At 53.5% G+C, this 22,986-nt stretch overlaps 1 protein-coding gene across 1 annotated transcript in view; it reads left to right on the top strand.

Annotated features, from left to right (window-relative positions):
* The window catches only part of CDH23 (cadherin related 23), a 157,721-nt gene that overhangs the window by 34,178 nt on the left and 100,557 nt on the right, over nt 1-22,986 (top strand). The window contains exons 6-13 of the mRNA XM_031461108.2: nt 1,553-1,680; nt 6,269-6,341; nt 7,929-8,045; nt 11,955-12,067; nt 13,257-13,364; nt 19,566-19,755; nt 20,063-20,208; nt 22,550-22,769. Coding sequence (XP_031316968.1) covers nt 1,553-1,680; nt 6,269-6,341; nt 7,929-8,045; nt 11,955-12,067; nt 13,257-13,364; nt 19,566-19,755; nt 20,063-20,208; nt 22,550-22,769 — 1,095 coding nt within the window. The remainder of the gene's footprint in view (nt 1-1,552; nt 1,681-6,268; nt 6,342-7,928; nt 8,046-11,954; nt 12,068-13,256; nt 13,365-19,565; nt 19,756-20,062; nt 20,209-22,549; nt 22,770-22,986) is intronic.

Here is a 22,986-nt window from a genome sequence, read left to right as displayed (position 1 = left end):
GTTCTTGGTTGCCTTTCAGCGCCTCCCTCCCCACCAGAATCTGACCTCTCTGAACACCTCGACACCCTCGGCCCTTACAGGGGTCACTTTCACATCTTGCGGAGTGTCTTCCTCCTGCCAGGAAAGCCCTTCCTCCCTGTCCCTTGCCCTGCCTCCCTTCGACCTCTGGCTAGCTTTGGGGCTCATTTGGACATCCCCTCCTCTGGAAAGCTTCCCTAATGCTTGAAGGCAGGTTAGGTGCCCTCAAGGCAGAACAGATGTGCACTGGATGACTCTGAGTGCAGTGGTCACCCCACCCAGCACCCCGCAGTTGTCAGATGCAGTCACAGAAGTTGCAGTCCTGGCCCTGGATGCTACAGCCGGATGTCCTCTATAAAACCATGCTCCACCCCCTTTTAAAACCTTAACAATCCCATGTCTCTGCCCACCCTCACACCTCACCTTCCTCTCAGCTGGAAGAACCCTCCTTGGATTTTATATGTCTAAAGTAATTATTTTGTTTCCATTTTCCAAATAGAAAATGGCAATTTAATCCTGGGGGAATGCCTTTGCAGACTCCCCATGGCCCCCACTCCAAAGCCAATATGCCTTCCCTCCCAGCATTGAAGACCAATGACTTAGCATGAAAGATACTCGTGGTTGGAGTTCAGGAGTGTGCAGGAGGGGCGGGGGTGCAGTATTTGAGGGCCAAGTCATCTATATTCCCTCCCTGTGGATCCTGCCTCGCCACCTCTCTGCCTTTGGTGCTGGGGGTCTTCACCCACCTTCAAGCAGAGTTCTGTCGAAGATAAAATCTGCTGCCCCCTACCCTGAGTGTCCCACCAAGAGTCTAAATAGCACCCAGAGCAGGCTGCTGGACAGGCATGAGGAGCCCACAGTGGGAGGGAGGAGGGCAAGGGGAGAAGAGAAGAGGGGGGAAAGGTAGTGAATAAAATAGAGCCAGAGGAGACTGAGGAGGGAGCTGCCATCTGAACCCCACTGTCAGCTCCATCCCCAGCAACCCCGACCCTGGGCAATAAATGGATGAACTCTGAGTATCTCTGAAGAGTATCAGGAGCGGTAATGGGGACAGGATTTGAGAGTCTGGGGCATGACCTTGTCCTCCAAGCAGCTTCCATGCTGATGGGGAGTGCCAGATGAGTGGGTCAGACAGACAAGCAGGCAGTGGCACCCACTGGGGAAGAGCTTGGGCTCTGAATTCACACAAACCTGGGCTCAAGTCCCAGCACTATCAAATTGCTAGCTGTGTGTCTTTGGGGAAGTTACTGAACCTCTCTCTGAGCCTGGTCTCCTCATCTGTAAAGTGGGGCTCACATTACCACCAAAATAGTTACCATCTGGGAACTCAGTACTGTGCCTGGCACATATCAGGCAGTCAGTAAACCGAAGTCAAGACCATGATGCTCTGGAAGTCCAGAAGCAGGAGGGAAAAACAAGGCAGAGCTGGTTCCAGCTGGCCAGCCACACCCTCTCTGCCCCAAGGGGAGCCCTGGCTGGATGGACATGTAAGGTCTGCTTACAGAGGGCCTGGGGTCCTGTCTTGTCATTTCAGTGATCAGCGTGAGCCGCCCCCTGGATTATGAACAGATACCCAATGGGCTGATTTATCTGACAGTCATGGCAAAGGATGCTGGCAACCCCCCTCTGAACAGCACTGTCCCTGTCATCATCGAAGTGTTTGTAAGTACCCAGGGGCACGCTGGCCTTGCCCTTCCAGGATATGGAGTGGTGAGTACTTCCTGGAATGTCAGGGGCTCTGCCCAAACCCTGTGTCCCCACATCCATGGCTGTCCCTATAGCTCAGAGAGTTACCCGATAGACTGTCCCAAAGGCTGTCCCCTAGCAAGCTGCCTCCCAGCTCAGCCAGGGAAGGTGCAGGGCCTTGGGACCAATGAAGAGCCCGATGGTCCTGTTCTAACTTCATTTGGGGGCCTGAGGACACCCTCTGAGGTGGGGAACAGGAGCTGGAGCTCAAGAAGGGAGGAAATATGGAATTTCTTCATTTATAGCCACATTCCATGAAATTCCAGGGAATTCCTGGAAGGTCATCTTCTCCTTTCTGTCTCTCTCTCTGAGCCCCTCTTTCTTCTTCACTTCTTTTTTCCACTCCTCTGAAGATCTAAAGGGGCCTAAAACCAAACCATAGCTTGTCTGACATGAATATCAAGCACACCTTGATACTTCCTGTGTCTGAAATTATCCATCGCTGAATCCATCTCCACGGTGGTTCATTGGCCCCATGCAGCTCCCCCAGTGATCCCAGGGATGCAGATCTTGGTCTGACAGTGGGCCAGTGGACCTTCCCCCCGAGAAACTGACACCGCCCCCCCCATCTCATCAAGGCTGCTGCCAGTGGTGAGGACGAATGCATGTTGATGGAAGAGTTAGTGCGTTACCCACTCCAAGAGGATTCGATCAGATTGTCAGGTCAGGAGATGCATTACAGTTTGACAAATGCTCAGGAAAGTCTCACCCAGAGCAGGCTCTGGATGACCTTCCTGTCCCAGCCAACATGGCCAACAGCCTCTGGCACTGCTTTACATCTGGCTTTGACATGCGGCCGAGGCTCCAAGGCCACCTCTGGGCAGGGGACCCTACTTGCATGTGGAATAGGATGGGGCTGGCAGTGATGTGAAAGTTGAGGGTGATGCCCAGAGGGAAGCCCTGCAGGTGGGTGTGTGGGAGCAGGATTTAGGTGTAGCAGAGAAAGGAGAGGCTCAGCAGAGCTGGGTCCAGCAAACATAAGGGCAGAGTCTGGGGCCATACATCTGGCACTTCAGGCTCCAGGGAGTGGCCAGGAGAACAGAAAAGAGGAGACCCGCAGAAGCCCAAACACGTGCCTACCTTTAACCTGCAACATCCCACCTTGAAACACCAAGGGTGAGCACAGCTCCCAAACCCCCCTTAGTCCTGGCTACACTCATAACCCTGACCAACCCACCCATCACTTACAACCAGAATCCTGCTCTGCTCATGAATTGCTCCTGGATGGGTGGTGCGGTAGCAGGTCCTAGGGGGATGTGAAGGTGACTATAAATCTGGCTCCCCCACAAGGCGGCACTGTGACTAGAGGGAGGAGCATGGCTTTGGAGGCGTATGGCTTTGAAACCCGGTTCTGCCACCCTTAGCCGTGTGACCTGGGGTTCTTTTCCTTTCTGAGCCTCAGTTTCCTTATCTGCAGAATGGAGATACTCATGGTACTGCCTCATGATATTGTCGTGAAGATTAAATGGGATCATGCAGGTGGCACCCAGCTCCAGTAATGTATGTCTTCATTACAGCTGATAAGACAGACTTGGGTACCAGTGGCTGCAACCATGGGCCAGGCTCTCTAGGGCAAAGGGGAGTTCCAGAGAACCCAGCTGGGCAGAGAAGGCTCCTCTCTAGGACTTGAGGATTTGAGAATTTGAGGATACAGAAGCAGGAGAGGGTGAGAGAAGGGGAGGTTTAGGGAAATAAGCTGAGATGTTCCAGCCCCCCAGGGATGGGCAGGCAGAATTGACCAAATGAAAATGAAAACTTCTGAACTCCATACTGTGCCAGGTGCCTTTGCATTACACAGTCTCTCAATCCCATTCTACAGATGAGGCAGCTGAGGCTCAGGGAGGGAACATAGCTGGTCCATGGTCACCAGTGCCTCCCTCACTTTTTGGCTAGTAAGTGGCATATGAATTTACCTCCAATCTTAGTAAGCTAGGATTTGGACCTTGACCTGTCTGACTCCTGGGTTCAAATTCTTCCTACCACACCCTTAGACTTGGAGCCTTGGAAACCCCAATCTGCATGTGACTGAGACCAGTATGCCTCAAAGTCCACATGGACTCCCCCAGCACCTTCTTAAAATACACTTTCTTATTTAGTGCCTCTGAGGAAAGACTGAGGCTCTGCATCTCTGACATGCTCCCAGGAGACGTTGATGCTTCTGGTCAGGGGACCACACTTTGAGTAGCAGGGTCTTCAAAGACCTTAAAACCCCAGGACTGTGCCAAACCCTAGCCTGCTTCCAAACCTGTGGTCACCTGAGGAAGGGACCTGGGGAGGGCCTCTTTCTCTTTTTGCCTCAACCCCTCAAATGAAGTCAGAGCAGGAAGAGGATGGCCGGGGATAGAACTGGCCTTTTATCCACTGTGAATAAAGGACTGGCCAGCAGGGAGCCAGGACTCCATGTACAGGGACAGGTTGAGGCAGGAATCCACCTCACTGTCCTCTCAGCCAGCCAGGTTATGCCCTGGCATGAAGCCACCTCAGCCCCCGTGGAAAGGGTGTCGATGTCAGATTTCCTCAGAGCCATCATGCAGGTCAGCAGGGACCCTGCACTTTCCTTCCATGTCTGCCCTGGCCCCTGGCAGCAGGGCGGGTCTAGCAACAAAGACAGGTGCCACCTCGGCAGTGAGTGAACATCATCTCTTGAGCAGGGCTTTTGGATGGTGTAGTCACTTATGTCTAAGGACCACACTTGAAAAGGTCACTGCCTCTGGGTTGATTTTTCATGTGGGTGATTTTTAAGTAGCTGTCACTTGGCTGAGCTGTCTCCTCCCTCCACCAAAGGGATTTTCTCTTGACAAAAAAAAAAAAGGCGCCCCAGCAGAGATGAAATAGTTGATGGTAGCACTTACTGCACAGGTTGGGGGTGTGGGAAGATGGAGATCCAGGCGACAAGGCTATGGAGGGAGGGGGTGGGTGAGAGGGGCCAGGTGATTCCTTTTCATCCACTGCTTGTTGGTTTTTAATAAAGAAGTCAAACTCGGTTTGTAGATTTCCCATTAGGGGACAATAAGCTTTTGTAGAGGGAGTCGCTGAATTAGAACTAATAGCAAATGCAGTGCCAGGATCCGGGGAAATATCACCACTAATAAGTTTCTGCCTCATGCTCTGTCACTGACATTCTCGGCGCCGTTCCATGCAGCCAAGCAGAAGGCTTAAATATATACCTGTATGGGGTACCCGTGCCCGCACCGGGGATGCCCAGGCATGCTCCTGGGGCATCAAATATCGGATGGATCCTCACACCATCAGTTCTCTGAGGCTGGGAGAGGGACAGGTCAGCGGGAACTGGGGTGCAGTCCAGAGCCAGGGGCCAGACTGGGGAAGAAAGCGTTCCTTTCTGGGCACCCCTAGTCCTGGCACAATGGGATTTTCTAAAGTCCTAAAGGGTGAACAGCCAGATACCGTCTTCCTCCTTCTCGCTTGCTCAGCTAGAAGTGACTCCCGCAGAAGCAGCTTGCAGGAGTCTTCCCCTCAGAGGGCTCCCAGTTCGTGGGGGAAACGAGGCCCTGGTCACCATCATCGCTGCAAACTGAAGCCTGCAGACTCCCCAGGGGGCTCTAACCTCTGAGCTCCTTGCTGGGCTCTTGGCTAAAGGGGAGGAGGCTCTGAGTCAGGTGGGCCAGCGAGGTCTCTTCCGAGGTGGGAACAGAGAGGAATTCTTGTTGAGTGACTGCAAAGAGCAATTGGTGAGGACGAGGGTCTTGAAGGGTAGGAAAGTCTCCCCTGATTGTGGAGGAGCTGCAGGAGCAGAGGCTGTGCCTGGGATCCACCCTGACAGCTCAGCCCGTAGACCCAGCACCATCCCCCGACCACTGCCCCTCTCACCTGGTCACTGGTGAAGGCTGGACCAGAGGAGGGATTGCCCCAGAACCAGAGGTGATAGTTCTAGGCTGGGTTTGCCCAGGTGGGTGGAGGAGCTACTGTTTGTGTGTGCGTGTGTGCACAGAGGGGTCTGGAATTCAGGTGCCAGGAGCCCCCACCCCTTGCCTGCCAGGGCACACTTCAGTATCTTCTGGTTTGAGGTACTCCTTTCTCCCTTCATTTCTAGGAGGGAGAATGTTGATAGGAAGTTTCCTAGAGCCTTCCACTGTCATCTTGGCGGAGCTGTATGGGAAGGTCTGAGTGTGGGGGCTGATGAGCTGAGGGTGGGAGAACTGGAGTGAGCTTTGGACTTCAGCTGGGAGACCAACAGGGAGATCCAGGGAAGCCAGGAGTCAGGAGTCGTGGGTAGTCCCAACTGCTGCCTTCATTCTCCATCTCTCTGGCCTTCACTGTCCCTTCCCCACCCCACGTTTCCCCCAGGCCTGTCCTGCCCCTTGAACTGTAGCCAGCCAGAGCGCCATCTTGGCCACCTCGAGACACCCCACCTGGCTCTGGCTAGACATTGAGGCCAGAGGTCCTTGGTGCCAACCATGCCCAGCCTCCCCTCACTGCCAGCCTGGCACAATGACCAGCCCCGGCTGCCTTCCTGGCTCCTGCAACTTGCCTGTTTTCTTTCCAGGATGAGAATGACAACCCTCCCACCTTCAGCAAGCCTGCCTACTTCGTCTCCGTGGTGGAGAACATCATGGCAGGTACGGCCCAGGCGGGGGAGGCACGAAGGTGGGAAGCCAGCAGGCATGGTGCACACAGGATGTAGACCTGACCTTACACACAAAGGCAGGAGGCCCGTGACTTTCCTGTCTGTTTCCCATGACAAATGGGGCCCCTGGAGATGTCCAGCTGTCTGTACCTACTATGTTCATACACTCTACTAGGTTCTCAGTCCCTGCTCCCCAGCAGCTACAGGGAATCGCTGCGGGAGTCAGGGAATAGCTGGAATCAGACACCTGGAGTAGGGACAGTTGTAGGAGTCAGGGACATCTGGAGTCAGGGACAACTGAATTCAGAGACTGCTGGAGGAGTCAGGAGTGGCTAGAAGGGTCAGGAGCAGCTGGAGTCAGAGGTAACCTTCCCTGACACCGTGGGGCCTTCTAAGGAGAACCTTCAGGCACCTTCCTGGTGTCTGATGATTTGCTGGGCGGGTGCCAGGCTGTGCTCAGCCCACCCTTCCCTGTCCTAGGCCCAGGCCCAGGCCCAGTCCCAGTCCCAGTCCCAGTCCCAGTCCCAGTCCCAGGCATCCCCTGGAGAATATCCCTGCTGAAGTGCCCCCTGCACTCCCCACCATCCCCAGAGACCCTGACAAGAAGAGTCCTTCATCATGGCACTTAATCCTCTTCCAAGCCAAATGTGCCGGGATAAAGGAGTGCTCAGGGTAGGACTGAGAGTTTAGAGGCCCTACGGCTACCTGGAGAGCCCAGAGTGACCTGACTGTCCACAGCCCCCTGCCTGGTCCCTTTTGCCCCCAGGGACCATTGATTCAGCAGCACGATAGTCACTGGTCTGCAGCTCAGCAAGAGCTACCATGGGTTGGGCCTGGGCCCTGCGTGCTTTATCCCGCGGGATCCACCACCAACCCACAAGTCGGGCTTTGTAGTTAGACCCAATTTACAGAGGGAGAAGCTGAGGCCTAGGTTTAGGTGCTTCCCAGAGGTCCCCCTGGATTCCAGCCTGGGTGTGATAACTCTGGAAGTCTGAACACTGATTCTCCTCGCCACGCTGTCTTCAAGGTTTGGCCAGGCAGCTGGAAAGGCTGGTCCCCCAACCCAGGATTTCACTGAGATGGGCATGAAGATGAGGGCCTTACCTGGACATTAAAGAGAAAATAAAAACCCCTCATGAACAAGATAAAATAAGACCAAAATTGAATATAATAAATGTAGAATAATTTAATATGGAGCTCCATATCTTTTTGAATTAAAGTCAAAGCTGGTCAATCTGAGTGCATTTAATATGGTGGCCAGTCATGGAGGGATGGGGTGAGCTCTCTGAGGTTGGGCTAGTAGTGGGTTGGGGGAGGGAGGGGGCGGCCCGATCCATCCCAGGCTCCATCCCATCCCGTGGAGCCTTGTTGTCCCCACCACAGCACAGGAACACGGTTGCAGGTGGCTGAGCCCACTCTTCTCCCTGGGTTGCCTCTGCAGGAGGCTTCCTGTGTACTGAGGGCTGGTCACCGGGAGGTCCCAGCTCATACCCTGGGACCTGTGCCCCTGTCCTGCTCCCAGAACCTGGGACTGTGAGTCCAGGGTGAGCAGCCTCTGACCCCTATTGTCTCTTGAAAGGAGCCACTGTACTGTTCCTAAACGCCACAGACCTGGATCGCTCCCGGGAATACGGCCAGGAGTCCATCATCTATTCCTTGGAGGGCTCCTCCCAGTTTCGGATCAATGCCCGCTCAGGTGAGCCCTGCGGCCCTCATCCCCTGCTCCACAGCCAGCCCGGGGACTGGCCTCTGGGCCAGGGTCTCCTCCCTTTCATAGGATGCCCGTGTTTTCGAACAAGCCAGCTTTGAGCACTTGGTTTTATCCCTGAAATATTAATTTGAGTGAGATGACTGATCTTACCCCCGCCAGAAAAAAAATCACGTGAGTTCATTCACCAAAGAATGTCTTTCAGTAGTGAAGAGCCCTGTTATATTTAAAATGTGTTTCATTTTACAAACATCTGTCTAACACACCACTCTTTGGGGACACCTTTCTTTAAGCCTAGGTGTCTCCTGCCTTAAGCTGCCAACCTCACTCTTGAATCCTGGCTCCTCTTCCTAACATGGTATGTGCCTCAGTTTCCCCACCTGTAGAGGATGCACATGTCAGGGCTGTTGTGTGAATTCAGTGAATCATTATAGAGAGCTCGGAGCTGTCCCTGGCACGTAGTAAGTGCTAAGAAGTTAGATTATCATCATTATTCTCCTTGGTCTTTTCACCCTGGGGCCTCCATCCCCAGCTCCCTGCTCAGCTCTCATTACTCTCCATTCTTCATTTCTCCATATGCCTCCCTCCAGCTCCCTCTCCTCCTTAAGGCTGGGAGGGAAGAAGAGCAGAAAAAAGCAACAAACGACCCCAGGCTTTCAAGGCAGAAGCTGGGAAAGGAGTAGGAGGCCCGTAGACATTCCTTCATACCTTCACTCAGATATCAGTGGGCGCCTGTTCTCTGCCAGGTGCTGTGCTGTGTGCTCAGGAACAGGAGGGAATAAGACCTCACGGCGTTCCGAGTCAGCTCAGTGGGCATGCAAGGCTCCCACTTCCAAGTTCCCATTTCTGTATTAGGTAAGGGAACTGTAGATGCCAAACGGGCAAACCCTGAAACCTCAGTGGCTTAACACAACCAAAATTCTAACTCACACACCAGTCCAGTGCTGTGTTCAGTGGACAGCTTTCCACATAGTGATTCTGGGACCCAGGCCCCTTCTCTGTTGTGGCTCCAGGGTCACTGCAGAAGGGAAAAGAGAACATGGGGCCTTGCACCAGCAGGTGTTTATGGGTCAGGCCTGCAGGTAACATACATCACTTGTGCCCACATCCCATGGGCCAGAACCAGGCAATGGCCCTTCCCAGATGCAAGGCAGGCTGGGAACAGCATAGTCCCTGGCCTGGCAGCCCCCCTCCAGCAATCATTCCAGCCTGGGAAGGAGTGGGAATCTGTGATGGACACTGGCCTTTCCTGCCACAGGTGGGCAGTGGCCCAGCAGGGCACTGAGTCTTCCTGTTATCCATGCCTCCCTGCTTGAAGTCTACTTTCAGCCTCTCTTTCATCCCCCTTTCCTGGAAGCTTGGGGAGCAGGTGGCTGGTGCTGACACATAAAAACTGAACACCTCCAGGGCCATCCTGAGCCTCCTGTTCCACCTCTAACGAAACAGGGGCCTCCCTCCCTGCTCCCAGAAGCATCCACCCTCAGCAAGCCCACATTTCTAGGGAGTGCAAAGTAATGTTGTTAACATTATCCAAGTGCTCAGCTCCGTTCTAAGTGCTCTGCCCAGTATCAGCACCCCTGTGTGAGGCAGGTATTGGCCTGACATCATCCCCATTTTCCAGATAAGGAAACTGAGGCATAGGAGAGGGTAAGTTACTTGACTGAGGACTCACAGAAGCTGAACTTCTGACTCTGGAGCGCACACTTTCCACGCTCCACCCTATAAAGCCACGGAGAGCCGCACACCGCCCCCTGGATACAGCGGCGAGCACGCTGACCTTTCAGCACCTACTCCTGCCTCCCCAGTCAGGGACTCCATCTCCACCCCCGGGCCTTTAATAATGCCACGGACATTTTCTTGCTGCCTTAACACAGCTCCTTCAGCTCCAAAGGTGTAAGCGTTTTCCTCTGAGCGCCATGTTCAAATTAGCCAGGCCCGCTCCACAAAGGTGGCCTTAATTGGATCTAATTTCCCAGACAGGAGGAGCCATCTATCATGGCGACAGGTTCATGTTTAAAACTTTTTAGAGATTAATTTCTTCCTTGCCCTTCCAATTAATTGACACCACCCCAGCAAGGAATGTGGCTCAGCGGGCAGACCTTTGCCAGTCTTTTGTTCCTGGCCTTAGCACCTTCACTGCCCTGGACCTCACCCCCAGCTCCCTTCTCAGCCCTGCACAGGCCAGGGGACAGGCCAGCATGGCAGGAAGCATGAAAGTGGAAGGAGTCCTATGGACCACTAGTCCAGCTGCTTTATTTTATGGTAGAATAAACCAAGCACAGAAACATTCAGTAACTTGCCCAAGGTCACACAGCTCAGGCAATAGGGATAATAAGATGAATAGCATACTTGGAGAATTCTCAGCCCACTGGAAGGAAATGAGCATTTTCTGAGTGTTGGAACTGAGTGCTGCGAACCTACAGTTATTTAATTCTTATGACAGCTCTGATTCAAAGGCGTACTAATCTCCCTTCTACAGATGAGAAAACTGAGACTCAAAGAAATTAAGTAACTTTTCCAAGGCCAAGCATCTGGAAAGGGCCATAATCAGAATTCAGATCTGTTTCGCTGTCATCAAAGCTTAGGCTCTTTCCTGTGGCCCATGTGAGCTAGGAGGAGGCCTGGCTACCATAATGAACTGAAGCTGTTTTGTGCTGGCTCACACCTGCTCACGAGAGCTAACTGTCTACTTCTCCCAACTCCAGGTTCAATGCCGTCAAGTTGGTAGCTTAAAATGGGCCCTGGTGGGAATATTTATAACCATAGAAATCAGCAAATGCCTTTTTTCCCCTTGGGGAGCCAATTGTCAAACATTGACTGTCACACTGCTACCAGGTGACTTCCATATTTTAGTTTACCGAAATACAAAGCAAAGCCAAAAACAGGCTGACAAAAATTATGGTCTATTTTAAATGTTGATGTTTAATAGAATAAGTTGTTTCTACACTAAAAAATTCAAGGCATTATAATTAGCCACAAGGAAATTATTTTATAAGTGTTAAATCCCAATGCTATTGGTTGAGCTGTCCAGAATGAGTCACAAGTTGGAACATGTGTGAAACAGTGTGTTTCAGTCTTGTTGCTGTATTTCTGTGACCCTATGAATAAACAGTGCCAGATATTGTTCTAAGCTTCCCACAATGTTAACTAAGCTAATCCCATGACAGCCTATGAGGTCAGCCCTATTATTCCTTTTAACCAGATGAGGAAACTGAGGCACAGGGATTTAAGTAACTAGTTCCAAGTGATAAAACCAGTAAGATACCGTGTGTCGGGACTGTGATCCAGTGCGGAGAGCCCTTCGTGTTGGGATATGGGATGTGGCCGGAAAGGCGGCTGCCCCCTCACCTGTCACACAACACACATTCATGGGGAACCTGGTGCTAAACCATCTGTAGATGATCTGCTTCTGGGCCAGGGTTTTCTATGTAGCAGAACAGCTCCCTTTCTGTGATCAATTGAAAGTCAACCCTCAACACAAGGGTTTGAAGAATACAAGAAAAACAAAAAGAAAAAAATTAAATTTTAAAAATCCCATAAGATAATGTCAAAAGTCTAAGTGAGAGGTCCTTTGTGACTGAGCTTGAGGCCAAATGGCCCCCCTGCCCTGTTCTCTCGCTCCTAATCCCATAATCAGCCTAGATTTTCCCATATCTGATAATTCCTCATGGGGTTATATTGCCCAGCTTTGGGATTTGGGTTCCTGAGGCCTGGGTGCTATGCCCTCTCCCCACAGTGAGCACCGTGTCCCCCCGCCCCTGGTGCACACACGAGCACACATGTGCTGCCAGGTTACTTGCTCTTGAGAGCATCTCTTTCACACTCTTGCTTCTTCCTCCTCCCCCATCTCTCCCTGGCCCACCCAAACCCTCTGATGTGCACCCCTCTCTCCTGCAGGTGAAATTACCACCACCTCCCTGCTTGACCGTGAGACCAAGTCTGAGTACATCCTCATCGTACGGGCAGTGGATGGGGGCGTGGGCCACAACCAGAAAACCGGCATCGCCACTGTGAGTGCCCACCCTTCCTGTGTCCCTGGCTCCCTATTTGCCTACTGGGCTGCTGCCCCCAGCTCTTAGACCCCTGGGCTCTTGTGTCCTGGGGCAGTGTGAGGGAGTGGAGTGAAGGTGGCAGGTTCCAATTCATTGTCAGCCAAGGTCAGCCCTCGGGCCTCCGCAGCAATGGGAAGAAAGGCATTCCCACCTGGGACAAGGGGGCACTCTGGAGGAGCAAATACTCCCACTGCTCCCGAAGACCAGCTGGGCAGAAGGCATGAGCCCTATAGGCCCCTCCCTGCCTTGGCAGGAAGAAGGGCTCCTGGGGGCTTGTCACCCCCCCACCATTCCCCTGCAGTGCTGAGAAATGATGCATAGGTTTCCTGCCCATGAGCAGGTAGGACCCATGAAGGCCTAGAGCTCCAACCAAGGCCTTGGTGCCTCTGAGAGTAGGAAGCTAGAGGAAGGCCACTTGAGGGTCCTGATTGAGCTCTTAGCTGCAGAAGAGGTTGGGGGAGTGAGAGGCCCCCCTCTGCGGAGAGGATGCAGGAAGAGCAGCTGACAGGTCCCTCCAGCCACTCCCCTCCTCATCCTCATTCACTTTCTTGCTCTCCCTCGGGAGACCTCTCCAGACCTCTCTCCTCGGCCCTCACCGACTCACGGCAGTTGACCCTATCCTTATCCAGCCAAAGGGGCTGGAGTTGCTATCACTTGGCCAGGGACTTGGCAGAGAATCCCCAGTGCCTTATTCATGGAAGGCCCCTGCTAATAGGACTCAGAGCTCTATAAATAATTTACCTGAGTGGCAGGTGAGCAAGGAAATTGCTTGGCTTATAGCTGAGACTGACGGCAGAAACTCTAGGGATTCTATCAGATTCTACCCCCAACTTCCCCCACCCTGTCAGTCACCTTCAGCCTAGACTAGGGGTGGGCGGAAGGAGTCCCAGGTCACAGGAAGGATTTCAGGGGTCATCTCCTCCATTCCTCTGCTTCCTGATTGGGCAGCACCTAAACCCTCTGAAGGGTCTTGGCTCCCTCCTGTGCTTGAAAGCCCAGGTCCTGCCCTGAGGCCGCCAAAGCAGGTGGAGCCAGTGGAATTTAATGCCTAGTTGCCCCATAGGCTTCTGAGTGTGTCCCCCATCAGGGCGCTGTCCTTGTGCAGCTCAGCTAGGTGCGTCCCACAGCGCCCCTTGTGGCTTCACAGGTGAACATCACCCTCCTGGACATCAATGACAACCACCCCACCTGGAAGGACGCCCCCTACTACATCAACCTGGTAGAGATGACCCCCCCAGACTCTGACGTGACCACGGTAAGTTGTGGCAGGAAGCAGAGCTGCCAGGCTGCCTTGAGAGGGTGTCTGCCATTCCCGCATGATCCCTGTGGGCCTGCCAACGTGGGGCTGATGGACTTAATGTTTCCCTCTGAGCCAGCTCTTGGAGTGGAGTTACACGAGCTCTCCAATGTGGTGGAAGGTAGTCGGAGGTTGGGGGTAAAGCCCTCACACAGCCCTTGGGGACCGTGGACTCCAGGCTTTATCAGAGGAAGCACAGGCAGCCCAGGGGCAGTGCCAAGGGAGCTAGGGCTGGTTCAGCTAGCAACCACCCTTACTCTGAGACCCTAGGTCTCTGGCCGCCCCCTCAGGAGAGCCCCCAATGTCCTCTGGCAAGACACAGGTTCCTCCCTTAAATTGCACAAGCTTCAGCTCTGCCCCCAGCGCCTTCCTTCACCACTTCTGTCACTGCACCCATCAGCCTGGGTCAGTTGGCCCAGGGCTGCCCCAGCAGGGGGTTTGAAATTCACCCAGGGGTTGTCTGGCATGGGATGTTCCAGGCTCCTGTGCATGCTGTGTGTAGGGATGTGACTCTGGGAGAGGGAGACATGGCCAGTCTCGGGGCTTCCAGAAGGGAGACCAGCATCCTGGGGAAGCTGAGGAAAGCCAGGGTTGAGCACCCCACTCGATCTGCTCTGCTCTGGGACTCACATTCGTGAAGCCTTCTCCCCCACCCCATATTTGTGCCCCATCTGGCCTCATCTGGGGAGGCTTCTTCCCAAATGTCTGGCCCCACAGACCCCAGCCTGCCCTGTGACGGACATGAACCTGACAGCTCACCACAACCCCATTACTAAATGTCTGTGACATGCGGTGCCGCACTGGCCACTTCCCATGAATTCTCTCATCCTCATGGCGATCCCACGGGGCAGATGGTTTCCTTGCTTCCATTGTACGATGGAAGACTTTGAGGGGTTTCCCCAAAGTCCCAGAGCAAGCAGCCTAACAGATAAATACAGATTGTGGGTCAGCTCTGAAAGGAAGATGGAAAATAGTAAGACAATGCCAGGATCGAACGCAGGTTTCACTGACTCTGAAACTGCCTAGCCTGGACTTTATCCCTCTGCTGGCTCAGGTGCTCTGACAGGTGGCCCAGCTCCTGAGAAGCTGGAGAACTCTGGTGGGATGGGAGAAGGGATGGTAACTTTCATATCCAGGTCCCTAGGAAGGCTGCCCCGCCCTGAGTTCAAGCAACCTTGGGCTGGTGATGCCTAGCCCCCCAGCCCCAACCCTCATCAACCACAGGCAGTAGTAGTGACAAAGTGCACCTGGTCTATATGGGCGAGGACATTAACCTGGAAGGAAGGACAGTGAGAGGTTGGCCATCACTTCTGTCCTGTTTTTCTTTTTACACGTTCAGGATATGAATGACTCTCAAATGGTGGGCAGGTCCCCCTCCTAAGGATTCCAGTTGGGTGGGGGTGAGGGATCTGGAATCCGTGTTTTCTTAAAGCCTCAGGTGGGGGGGGTTCCTTCCAGCTCAGAGCCAGATTTGACAAGCACTCCCCTAGGGCATTTGCACTGCGCTCCCTAGGGCTGCAGATCAGATGGGCACTCTCTGCTGCCACCTTGTTGGCACTTGGGCTCTAGACGAGGACAATCCCAGCCAGGGACTGCAAGAGCTATAATATTTGAGAGAATTTTTATGACTATTCCTTTTGAAATTGTTTTGCTACGACAAACTCAATTAATAGAAGGGCTTCTTGATTTCTGGCATCCTGGCAATCATCACACGTAACTGGGAATTCCAGGGAATTCTGGAAAATTGGGGCAAGATACCCACTTCTGTACACCTGTCTCGTCATCTTCTTACTTTGCTTTATGTGTCTGGGGAATTTGTCCCAGAGGGAATGGGGGGCAAGTGAGGGAGGTGTCCCTGCGAGTAAGTGGCTTCATGGGACAGCAGCCAGGGTTCCATTACTGAAGAGTCTACTTGCTGGCAAAGAGTAGTTCTCCCAGGCTGAGGCTGCACTTGGCCTTGGGCAATTCCCAGACTAGGTCCCCAGCAGTCTTCTCTGGGTCTCCAGACTGGTTCCCAACTCACCCTTATAAAAGTCAGAGTTCTTACCGGATTTACCTGGCCCACAGGATCTGCCCCACCTTAACTTTGGGGAGATGTACATGTGAGCCCATCCCTCATACAGAGCAGGCGTGGCCATTCCTCCCCCAGGTCGGAGCAGCCACTCCAGCTTTTCAGTGACCCACTGTTGGTCGTGTTTGAGACCTGAAAAAAAAAGTGTTAATGACTCAGAAGTTCAAAAAGAAAAGAGCAGAATCAAAACTAAAACTTGCTATGTTAAACATCTGCCAAATATATTATGACCCCTTGAGTAATTATGAAATTTAGTGTGTTTAAAAATGTCATTGCATTTGAGGACGAATTATGGGTTCAATTTTCTAGAATTCTGGAGAATTTTCCAGAATTCTCTGAAATTCCCAGTTATGTGTGATGATTGCCAGGATGCCAGAAATCAAGAAGCCCCTGAATGAATCGAGTTTGTCATAGTAAAATAATTTCAAAAGGAATAGTCATAAAAACTCTCTCAAATTTTATAGCCATGAGATGTATGTGTGCATATATATGTGAGTACATTGTCATACCTCTGAGGGGGCCCCTGGGGCCTTCTCAGGCCTCACAATGGCCCTGGGTGAGGTGTAGCTGTGGCTGAGGTGCGAGAAAAGTGGGCTTCAGGGTAGGGAACAGCTAACCCAGAGGTGACATCAAAGAGGAGGTGATATGTGAGTGGAAACTGGCCCACCTCCTGACTCATCTCCCACCACCCTTCTCACACCCACCACAGACCCCCCAGCGCACGTACGCACACGTGCGCGCACGCACACACACAGGCCTTTCAGTTTCCTGAGCCTGCTGAATTCTCTTCCACCTTGGAGCCTCTGCACAAGCTCTCGCCACCCCTCGGGGTGCTGCTCTTCCACTACTCCCTGACCCCTGCTCTATCCGTGGCTGCCTCTTCTCCATCTGTCCCAGTTTACAATGCCACTCCACAGACAGCCTCGCCTGGTGACCCTGCCTTCTCACTATACTGTTTCTTTCAGAGCTGGCCCCACAATCTGTATTTACCTGCTAGGTTGCTTGCTTATTAAGAGGCAGTGTAGCTTAGTGATTAAGTGGGCATCCCCTGGTACCAAAATGTCTGGGCTCTAATCCCAGCTATACCACTTATCAGCTGTGTGACCTTGGGCAAGTCACTTAACTTCTCTGTGCTCCAGCCTTCTCAAGTAGAAAATGGGGATAAAGTCTCTACTGATAGAGTTGTAGTCATACTTAATGAGCCAAAATACACAAAGTACACCAGCACACAATGAAGTGGTCCACAAATGAGAGCTGTGGTCACCATCAGCTGCCTCCCCTGCTGGAATCACATCTGTCTTCTTCACTGTAGCCCCAGCGCCTAGCAGAGTGCCAGGCACATTGTAAGTGTTCAGTATTTGTGAGTGAGAGTTGATGGACTTGTTCGCCTTTCTTCCGCACCCTGCCTGGCCCCTGACTCCACCAGGTTGTGTCGAGTCTTCCTTGTAAGGCGGAGATGAGGGCATGTGACCCAGGACTTCCTGAGGGCTCCTCTAGAGCCTCTGGAGTCTGAGGTACAGGGTGATTCCAGTGATTTTTTTCCAAAGCTGTGAGCAGACAGGCTTGTGTGGCGTTTGTGTGCACCGGAAGCTGGCTGGGCGCGTCTGTGGTCTGTGTGCGCACATGCACCGCAGGCGTCCACCTGCACGGGCGTGAGCTTGCAGAGGGGCTGTTCTCTGTTTGCAAGTGAGATTTTGGCCCAACTCTCTCCCTCCCAGCTCCTGCAGCCTCCTTCAAGGACCTGGCTGATGGGCATTGATTTAGAGCCTTTCAAAGCCCTCCAGCAAAATAAAGAAGAGGGGAGAGGGAGAGAATTATTCCCCGTCAGGCCAGGAGAAAAATGACGAGCGTGAAATGGGAAATAAATGAGGGGAAAGTACTGAGATTCTACACAATTGTCCAGCAGGGAGTTTGCGGGAGGGGTCCCAGCCACTGCCCTCTCCCATGCCTCCACCCCACCCCATGAGCAGGGAGTGAGCCAAGGGATCAGAAGTCAGTGCCCACTGGCCAACCACCGTCACTTGGAAGCAGCTACCCCAGGCACCCTCTGGTGCTCAGGGGTAGGAGGAGGTATCTCTGCACATTCAGCCCCAGGCTGCTGCCCTGGAACTGCTCTGTACCTCAGTTTCCCCATCCAGAGAAATGGGAATAAAAACTGTCTCCCTCCTCTAACTTGAGAGAGGCATTGTAGAAACATAAGGCTTGCTGGTCTCCTCGTCCATCAGTGGGATGACTTTGCCTGGCAGAAATGATGCCAGGAGAGCCTATGAGCCCTGTCTACTGTTGTCAATACAGGGGTGATGGGGTCCCCATTATAGAGGCTGGGGCAACTGAGCCCCATGTCCACAGAGCAGTGAGGGCTCCTCAGGCCTGAAGGGCTGGGGCCTCCCCGTCTCCATCACCCCTCCGTACAGCAAAGCTGGGAAGGGAGAAGATGGGCTGAGTGGCTGGGGTGGGAGGAGGGCCACCCACTCTCTGATGCAGAGGAGGAGTCCTGCTGCAGAGGCTTGGGGTTCAGCGCCAACATTGGCCTCTCTCCCTGGCCTTCCCAGGGCCCAGGGGCAGATGGGAGCCCTTGACAGGACCACCCATTTGTCTGTTCTGGTCTGGTGGCCCCTGAGACACCTCTGGCTGGGGATTAAGCCAGAGGAGGGACAGATTCTGCTGCCAAAGCACAAAAGGCCCCACATCAAGTAAGATGAGGGAGCTGACGAGGCCGGGCTGTCATCACTGAGTGTCCTGGAGTTAAGAATGATACTGTCCTGATGCAGCCCCAGGGAGTGTGGTCACCACCCCTCATTGATCTTGTCCACTTCTGGTGCCACAGTGGCCCCTGCAGCACAGGCTGAGGGATGGGTGCCACTGCTGTCTTGGGACAGTAGGAGGCCTCCAGGGTGGGAGCTGGGTTGGACCCCAGGCTGGTGCTGTGTGACCTTGAGTCTGACCCTTGCCTCTCTGAGCTCTGCTTGCACCTTGTGGGAGGTAGGTGATAGAAAATTTCCCTACAGAGCAAAGGATTGGTGGGCATGGGGACCCAGGAAAGAGCAGGCTGTAGGGTTTGTTGCCCTGGGTTAGGACAGCTCTGAGCTTGATCCTTTTGTGGGGTGGGGCTTACAAGTGGAGAACCAAGTGAGGGGGGCTGGAAAGTTAAAGGAGCCAGAGTGTCTGGGGCGCCTGTCTTGAGACCCTACCCCAACACGGGGATGGCCTTCCTCCCCACTCCAGGGAAACAGCCCTCTCCCTCCTCCAGCTTCTCCCTCTCCCAGCTTCTCCCTTTCCCAGCTTCTCCCTCTCCCAGCCCTGTAACTGTCCCAATGTGCTGGGACCCACCCTCCAAACCAGGAGACTTATCCATGGCTTCCTTCCCATGCCCTGTTGTCCTTGCTGTCACAGAGGCAATTCTTCTCAAATTGCTTCATAATCAAAAGCTCCAAAGAAAAGAAGAGACGGTTTGATGACCAAGAACGCAGTTCTCAAAATCCAGGGTTTCAAATCCAGCCAAGGATCTGGACCCCCTCAGCCCTTCTCAGCCCCAACCCTGATGGTCATGGGCCTACAGGGACCCTACTCTGTTCCCCTAAAAGTCCATAAACATGTTACCCCACATGTCTGGAAAGGAAGGACACTAAAATGTGCTGGCAGTGTGGCCTGCTGGAGCGGACTTCCTTGCTAGGAGACTTTGAGAGACTCACTGTGCTTCATCTGTGAAATGGGCTTAATCATAGGTATCCTTCTCATAAGACTTTGACGCAGTATGTGGAGAAGGCCTGGTGTTGATGAGGTACTGGGAGCCTCCTGTGTACTAGGTGTTGCTTTTACAGATCAGAAGCTGAAACTTAAGTGGGGAAAGGGACTTACCTAAGGTCAAAACTGAGTAGATGATGAAGCCAAGGAGCCCAGGGTTTCCACTGCTGACTCATCTTCTGAACCTCCTGCCTCCCAATCCCTAGAGACCCCCCCTGCTGGAGCCAGGCAGTGAGGTGCTGGGACCAGTGTGTGAGCTCAGACAACCTGGGCAGATATCCCGGGCCGCAGAGACACCCTCCCTGGATTGGGCTCAGTGGAGGGCTTGGTTCCCTTCCCGGCAGGTGGTGGCCGTGGACCTGGACCTAGGGGAGAACGGCACCCTGGTGTACAGCATCCAGCCGCCCAACAAGTTCTACAGCCTCAACAGCAGCACGGGCAAGATCCGCACCACCCACATCGTGCTGGACCGGGAGAACCCCGACCCCAACGAGGCAGAGCTGATGCGCAGGATCATCGTCTCTGTTACAGACTGTGCGTGCCCCTCACATCCGGGCTGGGGCCCCTGGTACTCGGGAACCTGGGGACATCCCCCCGCAGCGTCCTGGAGCCCACCCAGGCAGGCTGTGTCTTGATGACTAAGGGTGGAGTGACACCCACTTCCCAGTTGTGACCCCAGTACAGCACCCTCATGGGGCAAAAGGGGCTGGGGGTGCAAGGCCCAAGATGCTTCCTGGCAGGGCCTCTGGGATGGAGGGCCACTGAGCCATCTTTCTCCCTGCCCCTCATTTTCCTGCATCTCTTCCCCTCTCCTCTTCCCCTCTCTCCCTGGTCCCCCCAGGTGGCACGCCCCCTCTGAGAGCCACCAGCAGTGCCACAGTGTTTGTGAACCTCTTGGATCTCAATGACAACGACCCCACCTTTCAGAACCTGCCTTTTGTGGCTGAGGTGATTGAAGGCACCCCTGCGGGGGTCTCCGTCTACCAGGTGAGTTTCCCTTTCCTGGCCTGAGATCCTGCTCTCTGTCGTCTGCCTCACCTCATCCCAACCAGCCAGAAAGGGGCAATAGGTACCATGTGTGCCTCGTCTTGGGCATTTGGCAGGGGCAGGGTAGGCTGGCCAAGACCACCAGATGGAACACAACAGACGGGTCGGGTTGCAGAGCCAGTGCTCCTAGAGATGGTGATAGAAGGCTTCCTGGAGGAGGAGGGGCTTGTGCTGGGTCTTGAAGGGAAAGTTCCACAGGAGATGGTTAAAGGCGGAGGGAGGGAGGCAAAGGCTGAATCCTAGGAAGCCAAGTCAGGTTATTTCTCAGGGCCTGATTACGGAGGTCTGGCCCAAGACCCTTAATACCTCATGCCTACAGGTGATTCTGTAGATGGTTCTACAACACAAAGAATGTCAGACAGGTGTAGGTGTAGCCCAGGCATCCTACCTCCATGTGCAGCCTCCTCACCTTTAAGCCCCAAGGCAGCTTGGGGCTTGGGACTCCCTCACTCTTGAAGAGACTTAGAGACTTGCTCAAGTCCCTGTGGCCAGGAAGAGGCAGGACTTGATCTTGAACCTGGGCCCTTTGCCTCCTCCTTCATCACCATTCTGGTCGAGGAGGCCCTGAAGGTACTGTTTCAGGGGAGGTGATTCCCTAACACTGGAAGGCCCTTGAAGTTAAGAGATGGGCTTTGAAGTATAGTCACACCCTGTGTGCTGGGTGACTTGGAGCATGATTTAACGTCTCTGGGCCTCAGTATTCTCATCTGTGAAGTGGGGATCAGACTAGTACCTGGCTGGCTGTGCTGTGGGGATTCAATCAGACACATGTGTAAAGCACCTGGCACTTGGACTGCAGGAGATACACAGTAGCCAACGTGCTCATTATATGTCTGTGTGTCTATCTTGAAAGTTTATCTGGTAGCAGAGGGTTAGCCTGATCCCATTTAAGCAAGACAGGGTTATTTGTCAGGATGCCAGAGTGGGTAACCTTGGCAATGCCCTGCAGACCCCCTATGCCTCAGTTTCTTCATCTATAAAAGGAGGTTAATAGGTTTTTTTTTGACAAGTTCCAGGAAACATGGTCTCTCCAGCAGAATATTCTCCCCAAACCCCCAGTAGGGGGAGCCGAGATCCAGGGAACAGCAGCCGGGCCCTGAGGAGGAGTCCCCTAATTGGAGGGAGGGTGAGAGAGCAGATGAGCCCTCAGACCTGGTTCTGTGGGCCTCACAGACCGCAGAGGAAGGAAATGCCCAACAGCGCAGCTTCTGAGTTCACAGAGGAACTGGCTCAGAGTCACGACAAGGTGGTTGGAGGAGCTGGGAGCATTTAACTTGGAAACTGTCTTCAGATACAGAAAGAGTGCTCTGACTTGAGCTGTGCTGTTCCCCAGGTCCCCTCTACAACCTCGGCCAATAATGATTTCTGCTGGATGTGCAGAAGAACTTTCCCCAGGGATTAGTGATAATTTGGAAGTAGTGAGCTCTCCGTCCCGGAAAGCAATCAGGCTGAGTCTGGATACCCTCTTGTCCAGCTTGTTGGATGTAAATTAGGCCAAATGACTTTGACATTGTCTTTCAATCTTGAGAGTCTTGGCTTAATCCAAAACTCTTATTTTAACTATTCTTACACTTTTTTCTCAGTTTTTTTTTTTTTAATCCTCTTCTATAAAACTTTCAACATACCAGGGTCTTGAGTCAGGAGCTCTCATCAGGACTGAGGTACTGATAGGACCAGTGTAGGGACTGGGAGGAGGTTTGCCTGCACATGGCCTCAAGTGGCCTATTTAAAATAATAATCAAATCCTCAAGTGACTTTTAAAAATAAATCCTCATATCAACTTATTTTTGGTGTTTTACAAATCAAAACAAAGTAGGGGAGGGAAGAATTCACTGAGCATACTGTGTAGTTGAAGGGATCTGAGCTGTTAACGGCTGCTCCAGGTCAGTGATGTGAGGACTGGGGAGTGAGGGAGATGGCCGAGTCTGGAGGGCCTAGAGCCAGCTGGGGTGAATCTAGGAGGGCTTCCTAACGAGGAGAGCAGGATTTTGAAGTGGGAAGGCTGTGGACCTGGACTCTTGTTCTAAAAGGCCCCTTTCCCACCCCACCCCTCCCCTGGCCCTGCTTGTTACATCTGGACACCTTTCAGTTCTGACAGGCTGCCCCCTAAAAGAACATCTGGGCAGCTGCGTTGGGGACAGTGGCCTGAGGCACGGGGGTGGGGTGGCAGGTGTGTCTCCTGGAGCAAGCGTGGGTCACTGGGAAAGAGGGAGCATATCTCGCGGGAACAGGCGTCAGTGTTGGTGTCCTCACCCCTCACACAGCCACTCCTCTCTCTCAGGTGGTGGCCATCGATCTGGACGAGGGCCTGAACGGGCTGGTGTCCTACCGCATGCAGGTAGGCATGCCCCGCATGGACTTCCTCATCAACAGCAGCAGTGGCGTGGTGGTCACCGCTACCGAGCTGGACCGCGAGCGCATCGCCGAGTACCAGCTGCGGGTGGTGGCCAGTGACGCGGGCACGCCCACCAAGAGCTCCACCGGCACGCTCACCATCCGAGGTGAGGGGGCGGCGTGGGCCCTGGGGCGGTTCCAGGCAGGGTGGGGGCCCACACTCACCGCCACTGTCCACAGTCCCTGCGGGCGCAGGCTGCCTTGCTGAAGGGCGCCCTCCTCAACCGGAGCCTCTCAGCACAGCAGAGTTCCCTGTCTCCACCAAGTCAAAATGCCGGCAGGGCTTTCTCCCCACCTGGCCACTGCCTTCAGGGCCCCAGGCCC

Source organism: Camelus dromedarius, chromosome 8 (genome assembly GCF_036321535.1).
Source record: "Camelus dromedarius isolate mCamDro1 chromosome 8, mCamDro1.pat, whole genome shotgun sequence".
NCBI lineage: Eukaryota > Metazoa > Chordata > Mammalia > Artiodactyla > Camelidae > Camelus > Camelus dromedarius.
Note: the sequence above shows the minus strand (reverse complement) of the source record. Positions and strands in the feature narration are given on the sequence as shown.